We start from the raw sequence: 13,511 nt of genomic DNA, 5'->3' as shown, positions 1-13,511 counted from the left end.
TGCATCCGCGTTCTAAGCACTGGCACCTTATTGACTTTGTTATCATAAGGAGGAGGGACAGACAGGATGTAATGGGTGACAAAATCCATGTGTTGAGCTGACTGCGGGACTGACCATAGATTTGTCATCAGCAAGATGAACTTAAAAACACTCCAAAGAAGACTGCATACTTAAAAAAATGGAAGATGATTTGCTGACCTGGAAAGACCCGAAATCCAGACCCCAACCTGTCAGCTCATCCCCTGATCTCACTGTGGATAGAACAACACAGATCAAAAAAAAATCAGATACTTGAGCAGTGGGTGGAGCATTTAGATGCAGTCATCAACAACTCATCCCACATCTGTAAAGAAGCGATCAACAGGTTACCACAGGTCACTGTCAATGATGATCTGAGATTTACAAAATTGCTGGACCATGCCTGTGTAACAAGCTGATAGAACTATTCCAATGAATGTGGGTGCAAGGCACTCTCCCTCAAGACTTCAAGGATGCCACCATAGTGCACCTCAACAAACACAAAGGAAACAGACAGATGTGCTTGATGATGGAGATCAATCTGCTCCCTTCCCAGTTATGAATTGAGTGAAACAAGGCTGTGTGCTTGCCCCTACACTGTTCAACATGATGTTTTCTGCAATGCTGACGGATGATTTTCTGGACACTGACCCTGGCATCGACATCAAATCCAGGACAGATGACAAGTTGTTTAATCTGCATTGCCTTCAGGCCAAGACAAAAGGTCCATGAAGTCAGACTATGTGACTTTTTATTTGCTGAGGACTGTGCCCTGAATGCAGGGAGTGCTCAAGCAGTATAAAGGAGGCACCATGACAAACAATCAGGGTAACAGACCAAATCACTAAACACACTGGATTGAGGAGTTGCTTTTAAAGACTTGCCACTCCAGCATCTCACTGTTATTTGAATTTTCACTTATTTGGACTGTATATACACCGGTGGACACTTTTACATTGGAATTTACAACACGCTTGAGGATTATTTTAACTGTATGGAATTGACATGGAATTGACTCTGTACTTTTAACAGCCTAGGATTTCTATTATTGTATTGTTTTAAGTTCCCTGTGGATATAGTAAAGACACTTTATTAATTAATTCTACATTTGTTATTGTATAATCTTTTTAAAACACAAATTTTACCTCACACAGTTTAATCTGACCCATTTTAAATCCATGTAATTCGGGGCGATAAGGCTGAACGTTACATATGGTGACCCGTACGGGGAACGTATAAATGTTTTAAACGCTGTGTTGAGATAAGTGTTTTAAGATGATGACAAATCAAGTTAATGCTGCTTCTTTAAGTACATTTACTGGTTTTAATAATGAAAGGGTTTTACATCACTGTGAGTGTGTACAGCTTTGCGCTGAGGTTTATGCTCTTTAAATCATTGTTTTTAAACTGGAGAAGGTTTTTAGAGACTCCGTTGAAAGTATTCTTATCCGTGAAGTGTTTCTTAGAGAGGCTGGAGATTTTAAATTTGACAAAAAGGAGGAATCTATCAAGGATGCCGTGGCGAGAGAGAGGTCATCGATTGTTACAAGAGGAAGAAATGGGCGAAACAGCTGGAGCAGACAAAGGATCCAAAAGCCACCTCTCATTGTGAAGACCAGCCCAGTGCCTTCCACGTCAACCCCTGGTTTCACAGAATACTGTGCCACTACTCTAAAGGGGCCAGACTTCAACAACATCTTCTCCATCCTGCCCTTCTCCAGAGAGCAACTGTGTAGCAAGCAGGGTGATTGCCACACTCTCCAGGAACTTGAGGGGGGGGGGGCATGTATAAGATCCAGCTCATCGTCCCTAAGACCCTGTTCCAGCAGATGATGACTGCTGGATGAAACATAATCCTGGGAGGAGCGGCGCCACCTACCCAAGGACACCCAGGCTGGTATAAGATTCCACCTCTCTCTAGTGTTCGCTTAGATTCCTCCTGCAGACTAGTGCCTGTGTGGGAGGGCCAAGCTTTATCTAACCTTTTACAAAGACATTTTTCAGGGGATGTCAAAATTCTTACCCCTTAGACCCCATAGGGTTAAGACACACATTTTAGAGGACACCCACAACATGGACAATGGCTGACAGCACCTACAAGGGATTAGTTTCTTCCCCTGGTAGCCATAGGCTAAGACACAGAACATAAAAGAATTAGTGTCACCACCAAGCTGAAGGTCCATAGAGCAGTAGTCCTGTCTTCCCTCCTCTATGCCTCTGAAACTTGGACAGTGTACCAACAGAAGCTGAATCGTTTCCATCTCTGCTGTCTGCATAAATTGTTAAAAGTGAAGTGGCAGGATAAAGTCCCCAACACAGAAATACTTGAAAGTACAAGTGTGCCCAGTATCTCCACATTGTTGCAAAAATCTAAGCTCTGCTGGGCTGGTCATATTGTGAGAATGCCAAATGAACGCTTACCAAAACGCATCCTGTATGGAGAGCTGAAAAGAGGTACATGCTTGCAAGGTGGACAGAAAAAGAGGTTTACCTTGCTGTATTAAATGAGGCCATGGTCTCAGAGCAGATGCACAGTGAAACTGCAAAGAAAAAAAAGAGCAGTACAGTGTTTCCCACACCCTTACATTCTATTTGTGGCAGCACCCCCCCCCCCCCCATATATATATGCAAATTCATTTTTTGCTAAAAGGAAGCGCTTTAAGAGTGGGAGAGAGAGTTTTCTACGGTAACGGCTGTATACAAAGTGAAAGTGAAGTGAAGTGACATTCAGCCAAGTATGGTGACCCACACTCAGAATTTGTGCTCTGCATTTAACCCATCCAAAGTGCACACACACACACCATGAACACACACACACACACACTGTGAACACACACCCGGAGCAGTGGGCATCATTTATGCTGCGGCGCCTGGTGAGCAGTTGGGGGTTCGGTGCCTTGTTCAAGGACACCTCAGTCGTGGTATTGCCAGCCCGAGAACCCATTTTCTCAAAACAGTCGGCTTTCTTCTGAAATACAGTGATATAAAAACACCTGTGCCAGTTTTTTTTTTTTTTTTACGTGCAGTGTTCATGTTTGTTCAACGAAGTCAAAGCCTTTTTGAATATCTATTTGTGACGATCAGTTTAGATCTTGTGGTGGCCCACCACAAATAAATCAATGTATGTGAAACCCTGCAGTATGCAAAGCTAGAGAAAGCAGCAATCAAATGACAGAGCACTCCAGCTCACATGATCTGCTCCGTTTGTCAGAGACACTTCAGGGCCTGGATTGGCCTTATTAGCCATTTGCAAACTAACAGTTCCCATCCCGAGACGACATTGAAGAAGTTCATCATCTTCTTTTTAGAAGGACATAATACAACACACGTAATACAATTGCACTGTAAAAAAAATAATAATGTTGGAAATGTAAAAACAAAGCATAACTGGTGCCCATTGCATTCCCAAAAGCATTTGATACTCACAACACAGGTGAAGATGGAGTTTGCTGCATTCACTTTAAACTTATATGCACAAGCTGATCATGTGAGCAAAGTGTGTGCTCTCTTTGAAACATGCAGTGCTGAAGGCTTGCTTGCAGGACCTTGAACTTGTTACAAATGTCTGTATGTCTTCTGCCTCTCTGGGCCAGAGACTCAAGATCAGAGAGGTCAAAGTGCTTTTGTCTCTCTGGGACAAAGACTCTGAACTAGTGATCGACCGATGTATCTGTTTACCGATATTTTTCCCGATATTTAAGCATTTTTCCATAATCGGGTATCGGTTTTGTAATATCGGATTCGCCGATTTACGGCGCCATCTTGTGGCCGTTTTGAGATTTCCGCCATTGCAGCCCGGGTGTCTGAGGAGATCAGTCAACAACAACTCAGTGCACAGGTAAATATATGTTCTACTTGGTTTGCTTTAATTAATCAACTTTATTTAACATAACAGACATGCACAAATGAGATCTGAGACATAAATTCCTGATATAGTTAATTTATGCAGCTTGTTTCTAAACAATTGAGACGAACTCATTGAGTCACGTAGTGTAATTCATCATGTCCTGCCCCAATAAAGACGTATCTTTACATGAATTAAATAAAACAGACAAGAATGAGTGCATGTTGAAAATAAAAGCGTTGAATTTAATTCTCTATCTGTTGTATTTGCTCACCATTAGTCTAGAAGAGAAAGTTCGTTCATATTGCTTAGCAACTGACGGATGATCTGGAGGCTTAAGCACGGCGACTGAATGAAACTTTTGACAAGATTATCTTGTTTAAACACACTAGATTATATTATCATTTACTACATAACAATTATTTCGCTAATACACATATAAATATAGCCTACCGCTTTGTGGAAATTAATTATTTATTATCTCCATGCGCGATCGCGGTTGATTAAATTATAGTCAAACAGCACTTTGTCAGTTGGCATTTCATGATCTAACGTTAGATTGAATCTAGATCATAAAATGCCAACTGACAAGTGCTGTTTAACTTTATATAGTCTCGGGAAAAAAAGTTCGTTCATATTTCTCAGCACCTGCTGGGTTGATGATCAGGAAGCCTCAAGCACGGCCACTGCATGACATTTTTGAAGGAAGCAGGCTTACAGGGCAGAATGCTGAAAGACTCTGTTTTCTACACTAAAACCTAGTTCTGCTTAACTAGGAGTAAATAGCTATGCACTCCTAAATAGCCCTCCCGCCCCCACCAATATGTTAGAATCATTTTTGTGCTTTATTTTTTTACCTGTTTTTATTTTTTTACCTCATCAAAGCTTTTATTTTAAAACAAAGACACTTAGTAACAGTGTGCTTAAATTTTTTGGACTCAGACCCCTCTATTTATTTGTGTATAAATATAAAGTTTTTTTGTATGCAAGGGGGGAGTGATTGTTATAAATAAAATGTTTTTTTCAGCTCATTTGTGTTGTAATAATTGTCAGAAACAGAAGTATAACAGTAAATAAATATCGGTTCTGCATATCGGTTATCGGGTACATAAACATACAAATAATCGGTATCGGTTATAAAAAACCAATATCGGTCGATCACTACTCTGAACATAGTATGTCTGTAAATGTGTTTTCCCTCACATTCTAGAGACTCAGAATCTGAGATAGTGCCACTGCAAGCATGTCATATTTGCCATAACTCTCACATTCATAAGAACTGATAATCTGCTGATAGCCGTTGGTACCCAAATGATCAGAGCACCCCTATAGCTCATATCCATTTTCAAACATAGTTATGAATTGGATTTGGGTGGATCTTTGGGATCTCTCTTTATTTCACCCCGTCTAAGGAGTTTGGCTGACGAAAAACTTAGTCAACCTCTGGATTACTGAAATGATTATTAGTTGAAGCTCTGCTTTCCATTCTTTGACCTTTTTCTTTTCTCAGGTTCTGGAGCAACAGCTAAAGAAAGTGAATGAACTAATCAGGGAAGATGAGCGAGTGTCTTCTAATGCAGTGATGAAGCTGACATTTGGGAAACCAGAGCTTTTCCTGAGCTCTTTGCCCCAGAACGTCCTAATCCATAATTCATCCATCTGGAGCTGCAGGAGAAAGGTCTCGTTGTTGAGTCTGGCCAACACTGTGGAGCAAAACAATGGCCGGGACACTTTACCAATACTCTGGAGGTTCCTTCAAAAGGTAAGATACTGGCAGGCTTGTATGAAGTAATTTTACTATAATGAAGCAGCATGGGAAAAAATATATAAAGGTAAATAGGTGTAGAGGAATCACAGAAAAAATAGCAGAAAAGTGACTTTGTATGATCTTTAGGAAACTTTCTTTTGGACATAAATTAGGATTACGGGTTAAACAAGTTACACTAATATACAGTTGGATAAACAAGATTGTTTTCACAGAAAAACATTCTTAAATTGTGCCAAGTCATCAGATTACATGCAGAATTGGGCACTGATGTAAAGGCCTTTTAAATTCTACAGATATCACACCTCCTGGCTTGACCAATAAAAAAGTTTTCATTTGAGACAAGAAGAAGTTTCTTTGTTTTGGAAGATGACTCATTTTCCTGATCAGAGTGGACTGGCAGTTTGGTATACTCTGATAAATAAAACAAGCATGCAATGCATGTTATAAGTGTGTTATATACACTAGTAAATAGTTACTTAAATGAGGATTATTTTGATATCAAGCATTATATAGATAAGGTTAATTTATCTAGTGGTTCAATCATGAGGCATGCATAAAATAGTATACAATATGTAAGACAATATACAACAGTAAGATATGTCCGGGGAATATGCTTGTACATACATAGAAAGGTTTGTCAATTAATTAATGGAAAGAAGTCCTTTTTAATGGGCTTTATGTTATCTGTTTTATAATGAATTAAGTGAGTGTCATAAAATGATCTCTAGATTATCTATGGTAATCAGATGCATGTGCTAGATCTGGGGTTAGCAGGAGTTCAGAGGAGGCTTCCATAGGACTCTACCCTAATGGTTTTCTTGTTGGGTGAGGAGTGTTGTGGATTGTTTGTGAAATATAATAAATTATTGTTTATCTGATCTAGCTATTGCACTTTATTTTAGGAAGCAGAGTTACGGCTAGTGAGGTTCCTTCCTGACATCTTGGTTCTCCAGATGGATTTGGTAAAGAAGTTTCAGAACATGACAGACCTAACCTTCAAAACCATTGGAGAGTTTCTGGATAGCCATAAAGAAGGTACTGGCCATTTTGGAGAATGAAGAAGTCATTTGCCATGGCTAAATTTTATCTTGGTGCAGGGGTGGGTAACTATGGCCCTTGAGATTCAGTTTCCTGCAGAGTTCGCTCCAGCCCCAAGCAAACACACATGAACAAATGAAACAAGGTCAAAATCTAAAGTTTGATCACTTTGGCGTTTGATCTCTGCAGGAAAGTGTATCTAAATGGGCAATGTTTTCCAGCGCTGTCTTAGGGTCAGCATGAGGATGTTCATGATTGATTAATGATAAATTAATTGTTATTAATCATTTCAGCAAGCTTGTTAGTGGTTAATTTACCCATTTTTGTGCAAAAGTGTTCAGCAATCATGCAAGCATGAATAATGATTATGTTCATTATTCAGTAATATTGTCATATTTTCGACCAACAGCTTCACTAGTTTGGTACAAAAAGTGCATAAACATCTTCTTGTCAACATGGAACCAACTCAGGGTATCTCTTGCCACTACAGGTAAACCAGCCCTTACTTACTAACCCTGTTTCAGACCACTGTTGAATCATTTCTTGGATAGGTGAGCAATGTTTACTGTTTTCTGTTGACGAATGAATCTTTTTCTGTCAGGAGAGATAAAGCTGCCGGCTGAATACACTCAAGAAGATCTGGCTCTGGACTCTGACCTGCAGGTGCTGCTGCCGCAGAGACATGGTCTGGGCCTGTGCTCCACGGCCCTCGTCAGCTACCTCATCGCCCTTCACAATGACCTTGTGTACACTGTGGAAAAACACACCGGAGAGGAGTCTGGGTAAGGAATTCAGATGCCAAAAATACCGGCACTCTTGGTAAAGGCTGTGAAAATTAATCTGCATTGTTAATCCTTTTAATCTTTTATTTTAAAAATTCACAAAAATCTAACCTTTCATTGAATAGTAAGAATTTAAAATGGGGGGAAATATCATTATGAAATAAATGTTTTCCTCAAATATACGTTGGACACAATTATTGGCACCCCTATAAATTCTTATGACTAAAATATCTCTGAAGTATATTCCCATTCATATTCACAATTCTGAGCACTCCAGGGTGATTATAAACATTAAATTATCCAGCCATTGCTTCCTGATTCACAGAAATATAAAGAGGAGGGAAAACAAAGCCCAAATGCCCTTAATCATCCATCACAATCAGAAAAACCTTTGTCTTGCTGCTCTCACTGCTCTGTCCAACTATGGCTGCATGGAGAGGCATGTGGAGTGTTGCCCAGAACATAACCATACCGCCAACACTAAGTGTATGCAACATAATTGTCATAAATATACTTGACGGAAGTGGTCCTGATTGAAATCTACTTCGAGTGTAAACTTAACGAGCCAACAGATATTGGGATGTGATGATTGCATCCAGCTGCCGCAATCACATCATTTTGCTCCTGACTATTCTACTGAGAGAAAGAGACTGAACGAGTTCAGCGCACTCTTTGAGAGCTCTTACTGTTGGCAGAACGGCGCTTCAGCGGTGGTGGTTACCGTGTCGAGTGGGTTGCACATATCAGGCTGCACTACCCCCTGTTTTTGTTGCAGCCAGCCATCTCCCCTGTGCACTTCAGCACGCTAAAAGAGCTTTTTCCCTAAAAGTTCATTCACTGGTGCGTATTTTTAAAGGCAACGTAGCATTTGAAAAACTCAATGTTATGTCTTTGTAAACCTTTGTTACCTTGCATCAGGTGATGGTCACGATCGCTGCATCATGTGACTGGGCGTTAAGCATGCTGAGGTTGCATTCGTGGGTGAATCATGTTCTCATTGCAGGAACATGAGCATCTTGGAGCTGTGGGCCAAGCTCCGTTACCTCAAAAGGGGCGGAGCTCCCTTGCCTCTGCTTCAATCTAGTTCTCGGCATAGCGGCAGTCAGGCAGGGGCTACTTCAGACAGTAGCACGGGTGGTCTGAGGGTGATGGGAACAGTGATGGTTTCCTCCAGGGAACCAACCCTCAGGGGACTATCGCTCTTCTTGCACTCTGCAGCCAGTTGAGCTGCCAAAGGAATGTGTTGGGCCCTCTACAAGGAGTGTACCAGCAGTATCCTTTGGCGCTCCTCCCAACGATCGGATGTCGATTGCTGCATCGGAGGGTGAGACGGAGCTTTCTGGAGAGGAAAATTTGTCTGTGCTGATGCCCTCTGCGACTGTAGCAATGCCTGAATCGGATCCGGAAATGACGGCTATACTTTCCCGGCCCGCCGTGAGGGTCCAATATGTCCTGAGCCCTAAAGATTGGATGATTAGTTCTTCTGGCATGAAAGGCTTATCAGGAAGACACATTTTTTCTGCTTTAAACCGACCTAAACCAAACCTTCACCCCATGGTCAGACCTTGCATTTCTACCAGATAAACTTAGGAGGTGAAGATAAAACTCAGAAGTATTTATTTACAAAACCAATACAAAGAACAGAATTATTTTGGTGTAGGCCCCATCCGTAGCTTGAGCCCATCTGTGGAAGACGAAGACAGGGCAGAGCATACACCAAAAGAAAGAAGAAAATTAAATACCCACCAGACGAAGAAATTCTTACAAGATCCTAGAACATATGGACAAAAAAAGAAAAGATAAGCTGTAATTACTCATAATAAAAGTGATTATAAAAAGCATTCAAGAATGTATCAAATTATAGCTTAAAGCAGGGATCCTCAAATCTGGACCTCGAGGTCCACTTTCCTGCAGAGTTTAGCGCTAACCCTAATCAAACACACCTGAGCATGCTAATCAGTGTCAATCAATGTCTTTGGGATCATTCGAAAATGGCAGACAGGTGACTTTAATCAGGGTTGGAGCTAAACGCTGCAGTGCATTGGACCTCCAGGGTAAGATTTGAGGAAGGGGGGCTTAAAGTATTAAAGTATTCAACAGCAGTAGTGGCTGGTGTATAGAAGCAGTGATGGACCACAGCTTCTAAAGGTGACTAAATAGAGCCGAACTAGCCACAGAGAGAAAGGGCCTGATAACCCATGAGAGAAAGGCTACAGAAGGGTGTAGAGAGGATGGCCACTAAAAGCCATGATGGAAGGCTGCGAGAGACGGTGAAAGAGTAGATGTAATGAATACATGTGACAACACCACCAGTATTTGCTTAATTTACCTTAAACCTGCAGCACTACATTTAACAAAATGCATACATATTTACAAATGAATGACTGTATGAGCTATCTAATGACAGGCCACATTATGACATTAAACAAAGACAGCGTAGTTCATGTAATGAGAAAAGCCATCACAGGACAATTTTGCGAAGGGCAATAATAGACAGTTACATAAACAATAATAGTCACACTTACCTGATGGTCACAATTAGCCAAATTGAGCAAAGGGTATAGGGTGAGTAATGTGAAGCCTCGATAGGCCAAGTAAGGGGAGTGCCCGACGGGTTGCAATGATAACCTGCATATGTTCCTATGAACTATGTGATGTGAAAGCCTAGTGTGTAGATGACCACGATAGACCATTGTATGTGAAAAGCCGTGATAGACTGGACATGAGAAGCATGTGAAAAGTAACCACCACCAGTAGTTTTCTTAGAGTATCATACTGTACCTTGAGTATTACATGAAATAGTTGAGTCTGATTTTGACAGAACTCAGATGCAGAGGACAATCCTGTACATAGCAGCTTGATGGTGGATTACATGAATTCTAAACCATTGCATTGTGTAAGAGAGACCATTAGTTTAGGTTAAATGACAGAGGTAGAATTAGGGTTCTAGCAGCAACTTAAAGAGCATATACACAGATAAATAAACATTCTTTAGGCTAGACTCCTGTGCACGCTTGATAAAACTCCATCTAACCCACACAGGAAACCTATTCCCCCCCAAAAAATAGAAAATGAGCCAGATCAGCATGGCCATAAGAAGATATACTCAATGTTAAAGGAAGTCCACGATAGGCAGTGATATGTGAAGGCCACAATAGGCTGAATTCCATTTACATTAATGGACAAACTCACCTGATGACCATCAGAGCAGAATTATGCAAATTGCCACAGTAGTCCATGTAATGTGAAGGCCGCAACAGCCAAGTAAGACTGAAGTCAATAGGTACGAGGAAACGAAATGAACCAACACCAGTAGATACAAAAATAAACAAGCCTTGATTATAACACATGCATGCTAAGCACTGAGCCAAATCTTACCTAAAACTCAAATAGGAGAATGACCTTGTATACTTCAGCTTGAAAAAGCCTGCGTTCATAATAGCGGCAGTCCAAAGAGTGACCTGTGTAAAGATTAGTCGAGAGCCATGGTTCTCTGCATCTGCAGCCATGGAATCTAAATAGCCGCATTTCCACTGTCGGGCCAGTGCGAGCCAGGACTTAAAACGGGCCGGGTGGGGCTAATAACATCGGGTCAGTAGCACCGAGCTCAGAATAGCACAGCATTTCCACAGTCAGGGCCTGAAGCTCCGCTGTGCTTCACTAAAACCCGCCCTTTACACGCCTCTCAGGAACAACAACACGCAACCTCATCATTTCAGCAACAAAGAGAAGTTATCTGAAAACTAAGAAGTCACTGGAACATGTGCGATCACAAAATGAACATGATAAAAGCTGTCGTTTGCATGCTTTGTTTAATATTCAAATTCAACAGCAACAACGTTTCACTATAGAATAAGTGATACATTGATCATAATGAATTAATTTATCAGGACTTAAAATAATCACACAGAAATAATTTTTTTTCTTTTTTATTTATTTTTAACGCTTATGAAAATAGACTGCTTATTCAGTCGAGTCGGTTTCTGTTTATTTGTAGCAACGGTAACGTTAGCCTATACGTCACATTTAGAATAAATAATAATATTTATATTTCTATAAAAGCTCCTGAACAAAAAACATTATTATATTTTTATGATAGGCTACATGGAGCTAAACTCTTGAGAGGAGACTTATGACAGATAATATAAGTTACTAAATAAATACACGATTTGTGATAAAGAATAAGAAATTGACATCTGATTTCTTCAAGCAGTCATATTTACCATGTTTACTATGGTAACGTTAATGTTTAGCGTGCATAGTCTTTTACATTGCTTATAATATTTCTGCCTTGCTTAGTGATTATAATCCACATCGGATCAAGTTATTGCACTTGCTGCTGACTAAGAGTGAGTTTTGAGCTCAACTTAATTTAAAAAGTCTTTAATACTGCTGTTATCTTTCTGAAATGATCTGCAATGCTGAGCTGTCCAGACGCGGAGAAACCCCACCTTTGTTAATAACCACGCCTCTAGCCCCAGCTGGCCCGCTTTGGCCCAAGGCCAAAAAACCCTTTACTAACCTTTTTACGGTTAGTAAAAATCAAATGTAGTTAAGTTTTATGCAGAGTGTAAAAACACATAAGCATAAATATCTGAAATGTAAAACAGAACTATTCTCTGGCTTAACTCCTGCAAAAGCTTGATAGACTCTGCAGACAAGACTCCATTTAACCATAGCAACCCGATGAGTGAACCTTTAAAGAAACCAGATCTCATGAAATACAAGTTAAAGAAATATTAGTAATGTATGGAATTAGAACAAAGATAGAATTTTTTTTGGATAAATTACCCTTGCAGAAGGATAAGAACACTTTACATTTAACAACAATGCCTTACCAGCCAATTAAACTTCAATAGCTATTGAATCCTGTAAAAGCATAAAGATAGCCCTTACACAAAGATTTTTGCATGACTTTAAAGCAGACTTTATGAGTGAGCATACACTGTCCAGTACATTAAACCTCCAAGTCCAAACATTGACGAAGTTTAGGAGAAAATCCGGAGAGGAAGTCGTGTCTATATACAGAAAGTACATAAATACACCAGACTATAGAAAGGCCTTGACGAGTATAAGTTCCAAGATCGAATACTTTAATGCTCACCACACAGAAAAAGCAAACTAATGCCACATAGCTAAGCTGGAGCTAATTGCCTTAAATCTAATATGTTCGTGCAGAAATAGACAGAGAGGACCTCTTTGCAGAAATGGTCTACGCAAAAGGAGAGACTTAAGTCGTAATACTTACCACATTCTAGTACAAGGCATTCACAAATTGTTGTATATAGATATGAATGAAACAATGACTGAAGAAACAAAGAGTGATAGTGATAATTAATCTTAATTATGCAGTGCTAGTCTGCTAGATACACCATAGCAACACCAAGCGCTTTGTCTTAAACATATGTGTGAGTGAATAATCTTGCAGAGAATAAAATTTATGCCCAAATGCCACAAGTGTATAAAACAAAAATGATACTTATAATGATGTAGGCTGATGAAGTGAAGATGAAAATGGAGACCGGCAGCCTTGTTTCCGACTGCAGACCTTGAAAGACTTCATGCGTGCAGGTTCAGGTGAGCATACAGCAAGTAGTGCCAACTACGCGGCAGCTCAGAAAGCACCGGTGTTGCCAAGTCTACGTTTTTTCAGCGGAATTGGGCTATTTTAACACTGTTGCTGATGGTTGCTTTTCATGTCCGTGGGTTGAAGCAACCCCAATAACGTGATATTTAGCCCCTGGAATGCAAATTTTACTGGGGAACCCCTCTCGAAATGCAATTGGGCTAGTTTTGAGTAGCAATTGGTGGTTTTGTTGAGAAAACATGGCAACCCTGGAAAACACTCTGAACTCCAGCAATGTATCACATCCTCTGCCGAGAAAACTCAGAAGCCTGTATATCATTCAACACTACCAAACGACTGCAAATATTTACCGTGACACCAGAGCAATGCCAATGATCTAGTGTGCATCTTGAGAGGAATGTCAATCTCGCCATCATTTGTAGGAGACAAACTTAACTATATGCAAGTAACCCAGGGAAAGTCAGGCATTAAGTC

General features: G+C 40.3%; 1 protein-coding gene across 1 annotated transcript in view; it reads left to right on the top strand.

Moving 5' to 3' along the window:
* Positions 1-13,511, top strand: part of LOC113071043 (E3 ubiquitin-protein ligase rnf213-alpha-like) — a 123,221-nt gene that overhangs the window by 105,995 nt on the left and 3,715 nt on the right. The window contains exons 58-61 of the mRNA XM_026244408.1: positions 5,373-5,624; positions 6,533-6,665; positions 7,078-7,158; positions 7,270-7,450. Coding sequence (XP_026100193.1) covers positions 5,373-5,624; positions 6,533-6,665; positions 7,078-7,158; positions 7,270-7,450 — 647 coding nt within the window. The remainder of the gene's footprint in view (positions 1-5,372; positions 5,625-6,532; positions 6,666-7,077; positions 7,159-7,269; positions 7,451-13,511) is intronic.

This window comes from Carassius auratus, unplaced genomic scaffold, assembly GCF_003368295.1.
Source record: "Carassius auratus strain Wakin unplaced genomic scaffold, ASM336829v1 scaf_tig00005797, whole genome shotgun sequence".
Taxonomy (NCBI): domain Eukaryota; kingdom Metazoa; phylum Chordata; class Actinopteri; order Cypriniformes; family Cyprinidae; genus Carassius; species Carassius auratus.
This window is presented reverse-complemented; position numbering and strand designations above follow the sequence as displayed.